At 45.9% G+C, this 17,257-nt stretch overlaps 1 protein-coding gene across 2 annotated transcripts; it reads left to right on the forward strand.

Moving 5' to 3' along the window:
- Positions 1-748: 748 nt before the first annotated feature.
- On the forward strand, positions 749-13,227 carry LOC128423880 (HIG1 domain family member 1A, mitochondrial-like). Of its 2 annotated transcripts, none has more exons than XM_053409447.1 (4): positions 749-830; positions 6,613-6,720; positions 9,744-9,878; positions 12,597-13,227. In XM_053409447.1, exons 2-4 carry the CDS (start codon positions 6,618-6,620, stop codon positions 12,650-12,652), a joined length of 294 nt encoding a protein of 97 aa, XP_053265422.1. In that variant the 5' UTR covers positions 749-830; positions 6,613-6,617; the 3' UTR covers positions 12,653-13,227. The 2 variants fall into 2 exon arrangements, with proteins under 2 accessions (XP_053265422.1, XP_053265421.1); XM_053409446.1 differs by having other exon boundaries at positions 783-872.
- The last annotated feature ends 4,030 nt before the right edge of the window (positions 13,228-17,257 follow it).

Raw genomic sequence — 17,257 nt, forward strand, 5'->3', positions numbered from 1 at the left:
CAACAACAACCCTGCGAGGTAGATTAGAATGAGAGAGAGAGAGAGAGAATAACCAGCTCAAAATCACCCTGGGGGCTTCATGGTGTTAGATTGAAACTGAGGGGTTTCTAGCTGTAATGATATAAAGGAACATAGATGGGGGGGAAAAAAGGTTTGAAAAATAAGGTAATGTTATAAGCTGTAATGCTTTAAATGAAGGATTTGCTGAACAAATAACCTTAATTGGGATACAAGGAGGAGAAGTATGAGGAGGTCTGAGAAATTTGTTATTTAAAAGTATGATATATGAAATTTATGTTTTTGTTAATGTTTTTGTTTGTTCTGTTTTTGTTTGTTTGTTTAAAAAAAATTGGAAAATTTAATAAATATTCTTTTTTTAAAAAAATCACCCTGGGGGCTTCATGGCTGACGCTGGGTTTGAACCCTGGCTTCCCAGGCCTAGTCAGCCGCGCTAACCATTGCACCGCACTGCCCCCTCCTCTTCTCAAGGGAGGGAGGGGGAGCGGAGAGGGAGCCCCTCCCTTTGCCCTTCACTCCCCTTCCATTAAGAAACCCGCGCCGGCCTTGCGTACCCGCCCTCCTTCCCCTTGATTGGCCGCGGGATACGGTGATTGACACTTAAACCCCAGCGGGAGAGGCCAGTTGCGAAGCCGGAAGGCACATCCGGGTCACGTGCACCAATGGGGAAATCGGGGGGTGGGCGCGGTGCTTTCTGGGAGTTGCGGACTTCCCGGCGCCAGGGCCGGAAGGGGCGGGGCGAAGGGGAAGGCAGGCGCGTGCGCAGCGGTCGAGCTCGGCAGAAAGCCGGTTCGGAGGCGGCAGTGACGCAGGTGAGTTGCAGGGTCTCCTTCGGGGTCAGGGCGGCTGCTGAGGTGAGGGGTTGGGGCCTCACCAGGCGGTTTTATTTTTGGGGAGGGGGGCCTATTTAAGGAGGCTTTTATTGTGGGGGAAGGGGAGGCTGCTTTAATAATGAAAAAAGGTTTTAATCTGACTGACTGGGTGAAACTTCATTTTTGCAAAGTTTCATTTGGCTGTTCCATAATAATAATAAAATTGTATTTATACCCCTCTTTCCCTCAATAATAATAATAATAATAATAATAATAATAATAATAATATTTATATCCCCCTCTCCCCTCTATAATAATAATAATAAAATTTATTTATATCCCTCTCTCTCCTCTATAATAATAATAATAACAAAATTTATTTATACCCCTCTCTCCCCTCTATAATAATAAAATTTTATTTATACCCCTCTCTCCCCAGCCAAGACCAGGCTCAGGGCGGCTAACACCAGGTATAAAAACAATTGATTGAAATACAACTTAAAAACAAAATAATAATAATAATAATTTATTATTTGTACCCCGCCCATCTGGCTGGGTTTCCCCAGCCACTCTGGGCGGCTTCCACAAAGACCAAAAATACACTAAGATGTCACACATTAAAAACTTCCCTAAACAGGGCTGCCTTAAGATGTTTTCTGAATGTCAGGTAGTTGTTTAGCTCTTTGACATCTGCTAGGAGGACGTTCCACAGGGCGGGTGCCACCACCGAGAAGGCCCTCTGCCTGGTTCCCTGTAGCTTGGATTCTCGCAGGGAGGAAACTGCCAGAAGGCCCTCAGAGCTGAACCTCAGTGTCCGGGCTGAACGATGGGGGGTGGAGATTAAAATACAACATTAAAATACATGCCTTGCCTTCTGTCCCGTCCAGGTGGTTTAGCTTCCCCATTTTGCTTCCCGCAAAATGACCCTGCCAGGTAGGCAGGAGGCTCAGAGAGAGGCCAAGGTCAGGAGTCAAACCTGTGGCTCCCTGTGCCTCCCCCCCAGTCCAGCCCTTTAACTGCAACCACATGCTGGAGTTCTGGAGTCGCTGCTGAGAAAGGGGTGGGGTGGGCGGGAGGCCCCAGAAATGTTTCTGAAATTGTAGATTTTGGGGGGGCTGGAGTCGATAGCCACCCATCATGGAGCAGCACTTTGTAAAGTCCCATTTATCCTTTTCCCCCTCTGGACCCGTCCTAAAATGCCAGACAGCCAGTGATACAATGGTGACTTCAAGATAATTCAGGCAAAAAAAATCCCATTTTAACGAGGCCTTTTGCTTTTAACAATCCATGTCCTTTTAGAGCGGGTGGAATGTTGTAATGTGAGTTGCTTTAAGTTGCTGTAGCAAAAAGGGCGACTAATGCTTTCAATTAATACTAATAATTTTATAGTCTTCAATAAGCAACAGCTTTGGTGTCTGGAAATTCTTTCTGGCATCTTATTTCCGAAACCGCTCATTGTTTCCTCTTACAGGAGGTTGAATGAAGAATTGCTTGAGACATTCTAGTTTAGGGAGTAATCTCCCCGCCATAGTAAAGGTAAAGGTACCCCTGCCCGTACGGGCCAGTCTTGACAGACTCTAGGGTTGTGCGCCCATCTCACTCAAGAGGCCGGGGGCCAGCGCTGTCCACAGACACTTCCGGGTCACGTGACCAGCATGACATCGCTGCTCTGGCGAGCCAGAGCCGCACACAGAAACACCTAGTAAGCGGTCCCTATTTAACTACTTGCACCCGAGGGTGCTTTCGAACTGCTAGGTTGGCAGGCGCTGGGACCGAACAACAGGAGCGCACCCCGCCGCGGGGATTCGAACCGCCGACCTTTCGATCAGCAAGCCCTAGGCGCTGAGGCTTTAACCCACAGCGCCACCCGCGTCCCTGAATCTCCCCGCCATAACCACCTACAAATTCTCAATTGAGGGATACTTTAAAGGGTAGATTCTTAAGGATCTTGTCTGAGACATATACACCACATTCAAAAAAATAAAGGACTCCTCCTTTAAAATGACTCTAATTCCCCCAAGCTCTTCATTAGGGGCAGTAGAAAGGAAGGAATTGGGAAAAGGAGTTAAGTGAAGTGCTGGAGGAGGAAATGGGAGTGACTGAAGTTGCTGAAGTCACTGCTACTGTAAAATGAGCCTAGGCACGTGGTTTTGGGAGTAGCTGGCAAGTTGCAGAGCGGAGACTTGGAGTTTGTATAGCCAGGAAAGCCGGCATTTCTGTGATGATGCAATTGGAGACATGCACATCCGGAAGGGAGCATGCGGTGAAGTTCTGATGCAACTGGAGCAAAGATTATGGGGGCAGGTGACGCAAACAGGATGGACTGCTAAAACAACTGAAGGCCATGGGAACTTTGTGGCCTCAGAAGAAGTAGTGGGGTAAACCCTGTGTGTAGCAACAAAAGCTTATTTAAAGTTGGTGTAAGATGGGGTCGGGACACGGGTGGCGCTGTGGGTTAAACCACAGAGCCTAGGACTTGCCAATCAGAAGGTCGGTGGTTCGAATCCCCACGACGGGGTGAGCTCTCATTGCTCAGTCCCAGCTCCTGCCAACCTAGCAGTTCGAAAGCACGTCAAAGTGCAAGTAGATAAATAGGTACCGCTCCAGCAGGAAGGTAAACGGTGTTTCCGTGCGCTGCTCTGGTTCGCCAGAAGCGGCTTAGTCATGCTGGCCACATGACCCGGAAGCTGTACGCCGGCTCCCTCGGCAAATAAAGCAAGATGAGCACCACAACCCCAGAGTCAGTCACGACTGGACCTAATGGTCAGGGGTACCCTTTACCGTAAGATGGGGTCGGCAAAGTTTTTGTGGCTTGGGCCAATTCACGGTCCTACAGACACCTAGGTTTCCTTCGCGGAGGAGGCGTGCACAGCTTCCCATTGACTGCAGGAGCCAGTGTCACGGCAGGCGGTCCCCTGCTCTGCTCCACGCTGGTTTAGCGCGGCACACGGGAGCCAACCGAGCGGGCGGCAGGGGTCTATGGGCCAGTTAAACGACCCCCATGGGCTCCTTGTGGCCCATGGGCTTTAGGTTGCCAACCCCTGGTGTAAGACTTCTGGTAAGGGAGACTTTTTCTCTGAATGAAACCTGGTGGTGTGACTGATATCCCCCAAAGGCAGACTCCCTCTTAAGCAGTGAATCTGCCTTTGTAACTCTGGTGTTCCTGTATCAATGAACTGAGTCCTTGGAGGTCAAATTATTATGCTGTCTCTGTTGGGAGCGATTGATTGCTCCAGGGGCAAAAAGGGCAGCGGATATTTCTTGCTTCCCTCCCCCCAACCCTGCAGATTGTGGGGGTCAAGCTCAGAGCAGAACGTTCTGCAGAGACACAGCAGGCAGCTATATACGCAGATACTTTTGAATATATTCAAGGGCAAGCAGCTGGAGCTATGCAAGCTTTCTGGGTATGAGAGGACAGACTGAGATAAGGTGGCCTGGTATGCGATAAGGTAGCCATTTCTTTAAAACAGTAACAGATTTGGATCTTCCATGATAACAGGGAAGGGTCTGGAAGAATCAGGCAGCTAGAAGTATGGATCCAGTGTTGTGTGACCTGATACGGATGGGGATGGGCTCTGCAAGTACCTACCTTCCAAACTTTCCCCCATAGTCCAGGGATATAATTCTCCCAGTGTATTGGGAGAGGAGTGGTTAAATCAGGCATAGGCAAACTCAGCCCTCCAGCTGTTTTGGGACTACAACTCCCATCATCCCTAGCTAACAGGACCAGTGGTCAGGGATGATGGGAGCTGTAGTCCCAAAACGGCTGGCGGGCTGAGTTTTCCTATGCCTGGGTTAAATTAATCTTCCCTTTAATAATAAATAATAATTTTTTAATTTTTACCCCGCCCTTCCCGGTTCAAAAAACCGGGCTCAGGGCGGCTAACAACAAATTTAAAACACCCAATTGTAGAAGCAGCATAAAAACACACTATAAAGACATGAACAACAATAAAATTCAAAAACCAATTTTGGGGAAATAAGCATTAGATAATCACCAGGGCTAGCTGGCTGAATTAGTCCTACGTGGGCCAGTGTGGAGCACAGGGGAGAATTAGCTGTGGGGTCTCAGGGTGGGTAATCTTCATAAAAGGGGAGAGGGAGGGAAGAGAAGGGAAATAAAAGATCAGGCTGAATTCAAATTAAAGGCCAGTGGGTCTGGGGAACTGAATATCTGGATGAGGCCCTCCAGGCACCTCCCATCCGGCCCTCAGATCTCCTGGTGCCATAGTGTGCAGCTTAGTTGGTAGGGCATAAGACTATTAAGCTTAGGATCATAGGTTTGAACCCATGTCGGGCAAGAGATTCTTGCAGGCGGCTGGACTAGATGACCCTCGTGGTTCCTCCCAAGTCTACGATTCTGTGGCCAACTTCAGTGCTTTTGCCTTGTCTTTAAACTATAACCTTTGTTGGATGGTTAGTATTGATAACTTAGCCTGTGAGATCACCTTACCGCATACATATGTGCTGCCGTGACTGCTTCGATCTGCGAGATTGGCACTGTTAATAGGTGTCACATAATCCTTGTTTACCGTATTTTTTGCCCTATAGGACGCACCTAGATTGGGAGGGGGGGAAATATTTTTCCCCCCAGGCGCAGGGCTGGGGCGGGGGAAGCCCGAGCTTCCCCAGACCCCAGAACGGGAGCCAGAGTGGCTCCCGGAGCTTGTGGGGCTGGGGGTGGGGAAAGCCCGAGCTTCCCCAGCCCCCAGAGCGGATCGGGGAGCGCTGGCGAAGGTGCACACACGTTCGCCATCGCTCTCGGAGCTTGCAAGGCTGCGGGTGGGGGATGCCGGAGCTTCCCCCGACCCCAGCCCCCAGAACGGGTCGGAGAGCGATGGCGAAGCTGCGCGCAGCTTTGGCATCGCTCTGGGAGCTTGCCGGCCTGGGGGGATAGCTTCCTGAAGCCTGGGGAGCGAGAGGGGTCTGTGCGCAGCGACCCCTCTCGCTCTCCAGGCTTCAGCGGAAGCCTGCATTCGCCCCATAGGACGCACACACATTTCCCCTTCATTTTTGGAGGGGGAAAAGTGCGTCCTATAGGGCGAAAAATACGGTAATTCGTAAGAAAGGGATCATTTAGTATGGCAGCAGCCATGCTTTGAAATTCCTTGCCTGTTGGCCAGGTGCCTTTACTGTATTATTGGTGTATATTATCTATACACCAATTATATGGTGTATATTATCTATATACCATTTTTGTTTGGACAAACTTAGCCAAATTTGTGGAATACTGATGAGTGTTTTTTGCTTCTGGCCCATTCTACTGTTTTAAAAATGTTTTGAATTGTTGTCTTTATAAAAATATATATATATTGTTTTACTCCTCTTGTAAACAACTTGAGGGTTGTTGTTTTTTTACTATCAAGCTGGACACATTGTTAAATAATAAAGTAAATAAAATATTTCTATTCTTGTATACAGTCAAACCTCGGTTGTCAGATGTAATCCGTTCCGGAAGCCCATTCGGCTTCTGAAATGTTTGACAACCGAGGCGCAGCTTCTGATTGGTTGCGGTAGCTTCGGATGTTCGGCTTCCAAAAAACATTCGAAAACCGGAACACATACTTCTGGGTTTCTGGCGTTTGGGAGCCAAAACGGAGGCATTTTGGAGCTGAGGTTTGACTGTATATCTGATATTTGAACGACAGTGTTACGTGTTTATATGTAATTTATTGTAGCAAATTCAAAAGTCAAGATCCTCTTAAAGGAAAAATTGAGTTAGGGCATGAATCTGTTGTTGTCGTTGTTGTTGTTAAATGTGTGTTCACTTCTCTCCTTGAAGTTATCATGGCATCCAGTTCAGAAAGTCCACTCCCTACCTATGAAACAGACGACAGCCAAACCTCAAAACTAATAAGAAAATCCCGGGAGTCTCCATTTGTCCCAATTGGTAAGTCCCTCTGACACTTGCAATTACCCTCTTTTTGAGGTACACAATTGCCCTCTTAGTGTTTTGCTTGGGAATATAGGAGGTACAGTCCTAAATGTCTATAGGGCAAAAAGTCGGTGCATACTGATGTATATAACTCTCTCATATAGCTGTAAATTTAACATGACTTAGTGGTAGGATTTGTACAATTGTCAGTGAGTCACTTGTTTTAAATTGGCCCTTTTCTTGATTTTCAAATGGCTTTGGTACAAGCCCACCCCACCCTGGTCCTCGATGCCTTAAAAATTGGGGACTGACACTGCACCTAGAAATGGCTGGCATCCGTCTGTCTCAGGAGCCAGTGGAAGAGTGTGCCTTCGGAGGTGAAGTCAAACCGTTGGAGAGTCACAGTGCCTGCTGTGGCTGTAGGGACTGATATGGGAGAGACATGTTTTGCTGCAGATGGAGGCGTCCGGTTTTTCTGCTGCAGATGGACCACAGCTCTCCTCCAAGTCATTATCCCTCCTGTGGTCACTGCTCTAGATAAACAACCTTAATAATAATAATAATAATAATAATAATAATAATAATAATTTTTTTTTACTTATACCCCGCCCTCCCCAGCCAAGGCCGGGCTCAGAGTGGCTTACAAGCAATAATAAAAACAAATTGAATGATTACAACTTAAAAACAAAATTAAAATACAACATTAAAATAATGAAATATTAAAATGTAGCCTCATCGCAGGAGGAGAAGGAAAGGAAAAAAGAGAGGGAGGGAATAAAATTGGCTCCAAGCCAAAGGCCAGGTGGAACAACTCTGTCTTACAGGCCCTGCGGAAAGAAATCAGATCCTGCAGGGCCCTGGTCTATCTAACTTCTTTAGGGCCTGGGACCACTAGGGTGTTGCTATTTATGGACCTTGAGGCTCTCCATGGGGCATACCGGGAGAGGTGGTCCCGTAGGTACGAGGGTCCTAGGCCGTATAGGGCTTTAAAGGTCAAAACCAGCAGCTTAAATCTGACCCTGCAGCTGGAAAAGCACTGGGTGAATATGCTCCCATGGCAGAGACCCCGTGAGGAGCCTCGCTGCGGCATTCTGCACCCGCTGGAGTTTCTGGGACAGCTTCAAGGGCAGCCCCGCGTAGAGCAAATTACAGTAGTCAAGCCTGGAGGTGACCGTCACATGGATCACTGTATGGAACATTGGTAAAGTCTTTTTAGGCCAGATCTGACTCTATATCCTGCTTAACATCAAGGCACACTGTTCATGGAAGTAGTTACCTAAAAAGTAAGGGGAGATGTGTGTGCGTCTCATGGAGCGAATGCAGGCAGGAAAAGCCCGCAGGAGCCGCGCACCCTTTAAAGAGCGCACGGCTCTTGCTGGCTTTTGTCCCTTCCCCCACCTCCCAAAAAAAACCACCAAGAGTCGCACCAGCCGCGCGGAGCATGTGTGCGGTTCTTGGGGGCTTTTCTCCCTCCTGGGGAAAAGCCTGCAAGCGCCGCACACACGCTCCACGCGGCTCGTGAAAGGGAGCGCTGAGCAGAGCCTGGGATGCATACAGGCTCTGCTCAGCGCTCCCTTTAAAGAATATTTTTTTCTCGCATCCCCCTTCTAAAAACTAGGTGCATCTAATGGTCAGGTGCGTCTTATGGGGCGAAAAATATGGTAATCTCTAATGAGTCAAGTTTCACTGGTGTCCTTAAACTTTGGCCAGAATCCAAAGACGGAATCTGATTCCGTCAGCAGGAATAGAGTGGGATGGGCTTTAGTCTTGACTTTTTTCAGATGGCAGGCCTTGGTGTTACATCCTTGTGGGGGAACCTTTAACATTTTCAGACTGGTGGACCTGATCCTTATCTCCCCACCCCTGGCGGGACAAATTGGCAGGGCTTCATACTTGTCACTCACAATACTATGCTGTCTCGCGATGCTGCATTTTGAAGCCCATCTATTGGGACTTCAGAGCGTGTCGTGGGGTTGTTTGAAAGCCCTTTTGCAAAGTGTGCCACACTGCTTTTAAAGCTCCAGGTTTCTCTACGGTAGGAGGAAGTGGTTTCAATTAAAATGGCTCCTAAAATAAACACACACACACCCTCCATTTTAACAACAGTTTTATGCTCCCATGTGCCTCTTGGTCTAGCCAAGGAACAATCAAGAGCTCACTGTAAGCTCCTGATCATTCCTTTAAAGGCATGTCAGTTCTTGCCCCACACCTAATGTGAAGCCTGCTTGTTCCAGGAAGGGGGAGTCACATGGGACATCAAATGTGGGGTTGCCATGCTTTGGGTCAGTAAATAAGCTTTATTGTACTAGCCAAAGACCATGGGAAAACCATAAAAACACTATCAGAGAAGTATCTATATAACTATATAACTGTATATAAAAAACAGCCACTGCCTGAACCATGAAAATCATAAAATGCAGGTGCATTCATAGATTGGGGACTCCACATAGCATACAATATTTTCCTATTTAGACCTCTGAATCTCCCTTGCAGCTTAGTGCAATTTTGTCCAGGATCTTCTTCCTGATCTTTCTTGCCACCAGCCCAAAGTGGGCCACATTGTAAGTCACTGGAGCATTAGCGTCACTGATCAGCCAGAGAACCCTCTCCACCGGGGAGACACCTTTCCAGGGCAAGCAATGGATTTTAAAAGCATCTCTGTATATAGTGGGCAATGTGATAAAGATACTTTGGGGAAATGGCTTAATGAGCCAAGATTTGGGGAAATGGCTTAATGAGCCAAGATAAGGCTCCGCACGCCTTATGCTACATGCATGATAAGCTGCTTTTGAAACTGAAAGACATTTCAAAAGCAGTTTGTGACACTGTATGGAGGAGTGAGGGAAAGAGATGTTCAGTGCAGACATCTTCCATGAACCTGAGCAACTTTTGGGATCCCAAGCACTACTAGTTGTCGTCACCCCCAGCCACTTTAATCAAGAGTTCTGTTGAGGGTGTTGCAGTGGCTGGCTGCACTGGCATACAAGAGATATAGAATTTATAAGGCATTTCTGACTCTTCCTTCCCTTTTTCTCTAGGCATTGCAGGTTTTGCAGCCGTGGTGGCCTATGGGCTCTACAAGCTGAAGCACAGAGGGGACACCAAAATGTCCGTTCATCTGATTCACATGCGTGTGGCAGCACAGGGCTTTGTCGTGGGGGCCATGACCTGCGGTACGTACCAAAACCAGAAAGTCTTGTGTCTTGTTCAGGTACGCGGCAAGTCTTTCGCTGCAAACCTTTCAGTTTGCCAGGGTACCTGAGAAGAGGGTGTCTTGATTTGGGCCGCTCCTGGCTTGGGCACTCTGTTTTCTGTGATCCTAAAGGAAGCCACAAGAGCCCTGATAATCAGATGGTGCATCACTCGGGTCACTGATCAGGATATATGTGCTTCCGTGAGTTCCTCTCCCTCCTAGTATGGAAGTGGATCTCTTACTGCTTTGTGTGCAGCCTGGGCAGGTGTTTTTCATGGGCATGAAGGAGGGCTCTGAAGGATCTAAGAATCCTTCAGTTCCTAAATCTTAACTCTGCCTCCATTGGCCAGCGCGACAAACATCCCCCTTGATTGCATAGTTAGGCAGAGTCTATGTACAGTCATACCTCGGGTTGAATGTGCTTCAGGTTGAGCGCTTTCGGGTTGCGCTCCGCGGCAACCCAGAAGTAATGGAGCACGTTACTTCCGGGTTTCGCCGCTCATGCATGCGCAGCCGCTCAAAATGACATCATGCACAGAAGTGGCGAATCGCGACATGCACATGCACAAACGCAGGTTGCGTTCTGCTCAGGATGCGAACGGGGCTCCGGAACGGATCCCGTTTGCACCCAGAGGTACCACTGTATGTCTTAATAGATAGAAGTGAAGGAATGACCGCCGGGTGTGGAGCACACTTCTACCCGCAGACAAGCCACAGCTGTCTGAACATCATGCCCTCTATCTGACCTTTGGCTTTCTCTGTGGTCTGTCTTTGACCTTTGTCTCTGTCATACATTGTTCAAGGGGAAAATGATGCGGTGGAAACAGGTGCCAAAATAACTTTGTACCACCCCAACATCGCGTGATTGGAAGATGTAAAGGGCACAGTCCAAAATGTATCTGACTCGTTTTGCATATTGTGCTAAAAAACGAGCCTTGGCAGAGCTAGCTGGCAGCTTGTCTGTGCACAGCTCACCTGCATTACCAATTCCTGCCTCACGTCCTTCACTTCAAAGAAGGTTGCAGAGATAGAATAGATGAGGTGCTTAAACAAGAAACAGCTAAACTGATCCCTGGCAGATACCTTGACACACACCCTGTTGATTTACTCTACAAGGAGATGTCGGTCTCACATAGTAAGAACATGTAACGGAACACTCTATGTTAAATCTGACTTCCTTGGTCGAGCGACATGGCCTGCTAGGTTGTGAGGTCCACTGTTTTGTGGAGAAGAGGACTATTGAAGGCTACTTGGCTTCAGTTACTGAAAACCACAGGAGGAGAGAGAGCTCTTGGGCTTGACTCCTACTTGCAGATTTCCCACAGACATCTGGGACGCTGTGAGAGGAGTATGCTGGACTAGATTGGCCATTGGCCTGATCCAGCACTCTTCTCATGTTTGGGATAGGTCCTCTTAACAAGGATGGAGCTGACGCCCATTGATTAAAAACTTCTGGTTAAAAATATTTCAGGAAATGGAACAAACTGCATCTCAGTCGATTAATTTAGATCCCAAAATAGCATTGCTTTCTATATTTGTAGATGAAGCACAAAATCTTGAGATACAAAGACTTAATTGTGCATCTTATAACTGCAGCACGTCTTGCTGCTGCTAGACACTGGAGGACATTAAACGTGAACCTATATGAAGTTTGGTATACTTACGTCTGGGAATTTATTTTGATGGAAAAGTTAACAAGGGGTATGCGAAAGAAAACAATGTGAGAAACTACATAACTTTTACATAACGTGGTCCTCCTTTATTACATATGCATCAAAGAAAGAACATGCATTTAAACCACCTAAGGCACATGGGAGCATGTGAAATGCTATTTTTTTAAACCAGCAATTGTAGAAATAATTTTTTATTTGACTATATTACTAATGTAATTACCTGGACGTAGTTTGGGCTGTTTGGGGGCGGGGTTAGGGGAAAACTGTATTTGATTGCTTGTATTTGATTATATGGGACGCGGGTGGCGCTGTGGGTTAAACCACAGAGCCTAGGACTTGCCGATCAGAAGGTCGGTGGTTCGAATCCCCACGACAGGGTGAGCTCCCGTTGCTCGGTCCCTGCTCCTGCCAACCTAGCAGTTCAAAAGCACGTCAGAGTGCAAGTAGATAAATAGGTACCGCTCTGGCAGGAAGGTAAACAGCATTTCCGTGCGCTGCTCTGGTTCGCCAGAAGCGGCTTAGTCATGCTGGCCACATGACCCGGAAGCTGTATGCCAGCTCCCTCGGCCAATAAAGCGAGATGAGTGCCGCAACCCCAGAGTCGGTCACGACTGGACCTAATGGTCAGGGGTCCCTTTACCTATTTGATTATATGTTGTTCTTATATTCAACTAATAAAATATTCCAAAAGACAAAAAGAAAGAAAAAAGGATTTCCAGCAAAAGAAAGATAGCTTTGAGCTTGTTTTCTCCTCCTCCGGAAGGTAGGACTCAAACCGAAGGCTTCAAGTTACAAAAAAGGAGATCTAGACTAAAGATCAGGAAAAACTTTCTGACAGTAACAGCTGGTTGACACTGGAACGGTCTCCCTCTGGAGATTGTGAACTCTCCTTCCTTGGAGGTTTTTAAGCAGAGGTTGGGTGGCCATCTGCCATGGCTGCTTCAGCTGATAATCCTGCATCAGGCTCCATTCGAACTCGTATGATTCTATGAACTCTTAACCCACTTTTTCTTTTCTTCTTCCAGGTGTCCTTTATTCCATGTATCAAGAATACTGGGCCAAGCCCAAGCCCAAGCCCTAGGAAGCCATCAGTTGAAACTTGTGTGTGCTGGTGTTCTTATGTACTCTCTAGCGATAGACCTCACATGGAAATGGCTCTGCAGTGATAACAAGCACAAGGGAGCGGCTCTGTAACTCTGTCCACGTCACGCACGGTGTTAACCTCTACGCTGCCAGTGTTGCTCTACATTAAGTTGTCAGTGACTTCAAACCTGTTCTTCTCTCTGGCTTCAGTGACACCATCAGCTGATACTTTTTAAAAAAAAATAGCATCCAACCCCTTTTTTGCTATGCATCCCTGGCACTTAGGCACTCTGTGGCTTAGAGGTCCAGAATTGCCTCTTCAGAAGTTCTTCCTTTACTTTGCGAAATAATCAAGCGAGACAATGTTGGTAGAGGTGTACAGGGTTTAGCAGAACACAAAATCTAACTCTCTCTCACTGAATTCTTTAAACTGCCTTGGAACAAATGTTGTGGACAAGCGACTCTTACCATAGATTAAATTATTTGCTATCTTTTATTTATTGCACAATATTAAATTCTAAAATTCACTTATTTTCACCGGAGGGCATTGTACTTTCTTGAATTATTTTTTAATAATAATAATTGCACACTTTGTATTGCATATATTTTAAAGAGGCTTCTGTACGGCTTGCTTGCACAGGGTGGGGGCCCCATATGGAAAACCCTTGTAGTGAAATAACGGGGCCAAATCAAAAACAGACCATGGTTCTCAACATTTGATGGAAAACGTGGAATGCTGAAACAAGATCTCCTGGGCAAGGGGATTCATATATTTGGTTGTGCCCGCCCCCAGTAGCTAGCCAAAATGATGTTGTTGCCACCAGCTGTTCCTCCCCCTGAGCGGGTGAGGTCTTGATTGTCACATCACCCCAAACCTCAAATGTTGAAGCCAGCCCCCCGTCTTCCTCGCCAGCTCAAAGCTGCAGGAGAAGACAACGTCAAGAATCCTCACCATGCAGAACCTTGAACTGGCTCAGAAGGCAGCAAGATGTCTTGCTGCTTCCTGAGCCTCTGTGGTTCAGCATGAAGTTGGGGAGATTGCTTGCCCTTCAAGAAGTTTATTTTTTTAATAAAATGTGTTTGTTAGCGGCCAGGTGATGGTGATTATATCCCCCCCAAAATTCACTAAGCACTGTGGTCATCCTGTTGCTCACAACTAATTAATGGGACTTGACGGCTGTGGCTGAAATGGAATTTCAGGTCTGTAAAATTTCTGCCAGGCTGCCTGCATTCCTTGATTATATCATAATGTTCTGAGTGATGTTAAATAATGCAGTGTAAATCTAATTCAGTGACTCTGGTTTTATTAAATGTATGTACATGAGAACAATTGTACTCTCCCACAAGCCACATCTGTGTAGTCCGTTGTTTTGTCTTTTGTGTTGTTCTGCGGCATACTTGCCTGCCCTTGTGAGCGGAAGTAGAAAAGAAAATAGGCAGATCTGTGGGGGCCCAGAGTTATGGAATGCACGAGGGGCATCGAACTCTAGCTAGAACAGGAGGGTAGGTTTTGATAAAGCAGGAGGTCTGTTTACTTTATTAAAACATGCGCATCAAGGATTCCTGAGCCAGACAGCAACAAAACAATGACACAAAACCTCAACCTTGAGTTTTCCGTGAGAAATGCATTTCCTGTAGTTGGTGTTGGCATAGATTAACTAAGGTTGATTGGTATTAGTATTAATTGTAAAGCACATACTGAAAAAGGCAGGTTAACGTCCCCCAAATGTTTGGAACTTTGCTTACATGAAGGGATCAAGGGTTTGTCTCAGTCACCCCACAAGTGGGGCAAGTAAGTCTCTGCCAAACTCATGTTTAGGGCTATAGATGCTAGATCTGGGGAGAACCGATAGGACCAATTTTCTATTGTTATTCCATCCCACCTTTTCCTCAAAGGAGCTTGACAGGGAGGGAGACCGACTTGGCCCCACGCTGTGGGTGCCCAGTGATGGGTTCTGTAACATGTCACTGTCAGGAGTTCAGCCTACGCTCGAGTAGGACCCTGGCAGAGACACATGCCCGACTGGCATGTTCCCTACTGGTCAATCGGGAGCTTCATAAGCTTTCTTCAGCCCGAACATCACAGCGACACACGGAGCACTGCAACATGGCTCCCTCTCTAGCATCAAACAGCAAAGAGAAAAAACTAAGGACAACAGTCCCACTTCACGGAACACAGGAACACAAAATCCTGTCTCCGTCACTTCCCACTCTGTGGAGTCATAGAATCATAGAGTTGGAAGAGACCACAAGGGCCATCGAGTCCAACCCCCTGCCAAGCAGGAAACACCATCAGAGCACTCCTGACATATGGTTGTCAAGCCTCTGCTTAAAGACCTCCAAAGAAGGAGACTCCACCACACTCCTTGGCAGCAAATTCCACTGTCAAACAGCTCTTACTGTCAGGAAGTTCTTCCTAATGTTTAGGTGGCATCTTCTTTCTTGGTAGTTTGGATCCATTGCTCCGTGTCCGCTTCTCTGGAGCAGCAGAAAACAACCTTTCTCCCTCCTCTATGTGACATCCTTTTATATATTTGAACATGGCTATCATATCACCCCTTAACCTCCTCTTCTCCAGGCTAAACATGCCCTGCTCCCTTAGCTGTTCCTCATAAGGCATCGTTTCCAGGCCTTTGACCATTTTGGTTGCCCTCCTCTGGACACGTTCTAGTTTGTCAGTGTCCTTCTTGAGTAGTGGTGCCCAGAACACAGTACTCCAGGTGAGGTCTGACCAGAGCAGAATACAGTGGCACTATTACTTCCCTTGATCTAGATGGTATACTATTGATGCAGCCCAGAATTGCATTGGCTTTTTTAGCTGCCGCGTCACACTGTTGGCTCATGTCAAAACACATACCGTCATGTGAAAGACAACAACCCCACAACTGCAATCATGGAGCAGGAATTCTAACAACGACAACCTTGTGAGGTAGGCTAGGCAAGTTGGTTGTGTTTCAATATTTTATTCCCTGTTTATAACTACTTTTGTTATGTTGTGGTTAGGTTTTCTCCCTCTCGTAAGCTGCCTTGAGCATGGCTCCAGCTGTGGAAAGGCAGTATACAAATGTATGTATGCATGAAAATGTGGGATTAATTGAAATACTATGGTTGAAGCTGTTTGCAAATACTTACTTTTATTTCATAAAATTTATACACCACTGACTGTGGGGGAAAACAACAACCTCTGTTATCACTATTAGCTGGTTTTATCACCTCAAAACAGATGTTGCTGTGTCAGTGAAAGTTAAGAAAAGAGCCACCAAAATAATTAAGGGAACGGAGCAAACCCCCTGGAAAGAAAGCTTGCTTTGGGACTCATTAGTTTGGAGAAAAGGCAAGTAAGAGGAAACATGAAATTATTAAATTTTGCATAACATGGAGAGAATGGGTAGAGACTCAGCCCTTATGTTGCAAGAGAGTGATGTAGTAGTCAGGAATACTTGCAAGTAGGACCCAGGAGACTAGGGTTCAAATCCCCACTGAAGTTCTAAAATAAAGGGGGTTATTTTTTTGTTAATGTTTTTATTATGTACTTCTTGATTTTGTGCTGTGAACTGCCCTCAGATCCATGAATGAAGGGCGGTATCCAAATTTAATAAATAATAATATAAAAACAACAGCAACAATGCCCCCCAACATCCTAGCCTCAGTTTTCCTCCTGTGAAAACCCTCCTTCAGTATGACCTGTCATTTTTAGGGGGTGAAACTTAATTTTGCAAATTCATTCAGTGAAGGGTCTTAAAAATACGTTTTGGGGTGTGAGGAATGCAAATATGCCATTGGACAACATTTAGCTGGGGGGGGGGGACTCCAAAAAAGTGCATAAACTGCTCTTAGAAAACCGAAAACTTCACCTGAATATGTCAGGTAATGCTAAATAATAATAATGATAATGAGTAATAAAAGACTATATCACTAATATAGCCACAACTACTTGGCAATTGTTTTTATTTATAATACTTTTTTTATTAGATTTCCATTTTATAATAATTAAACACATCCTTATTGTCCCCTTTACTTCGTTTCCTCGTATGACTTTCCTGTCGACTTCCCTCCCTCCCGCCTCATGGTTTTCAAAGTTAATTTTTTTATATCATAGCATTTATATATTTTCCATTTGACGTTTCACTCCTTCAGAATATCACAACTTTTAAATAAATATAAAAAGGTAGTAACAATTATCATTACAAGTCTTCTGACAACCCTGCTGGCGTTGTCAATTGCTTACAATGGTCCTTCAAATACTGTATAAATTTACACCAGTCTTTTTTCTTCCTTTTTAAAAAAATTTTGGAATTTTATTTACAACATAACATAAACACCCCATACACAAATCCACCCTCATTAAACGTGAACATAACATACAGTGAACCTAACAATACAAACAACCAAATAAAAGACTTCCTTTTATCCTGTATCTGGCCTCCTTATTTACTCCTTATAAACTGTTTCCTAATAATAATTAAGATTTTTTTCCAATTATAACTTAAATATCCACCAAGTCTCCTGCAGACGTTAATTGAAACAAGTCCAGGTGTGTATTTTAGGGCACCGTTTTGTGAAGTATTCTCTGCATTTTCCCCATTTATTTATTTTTTGCTTT

Source organism: Podarcis raffonei, chromosome 12 (genome assembly GCF_027172205.1).
Source record: "Podarcis raffonei isolate rPodRaf1 chromosome 12, rPodRaf1.pri, whole genome shotgun sequence".
NCBI classification, from domain to species: Eukaryota; Metazoa; Chordata; class Lepidosauria; order Squamata; family Lacertidae; genus Podarcis; species Podarcis raffonei.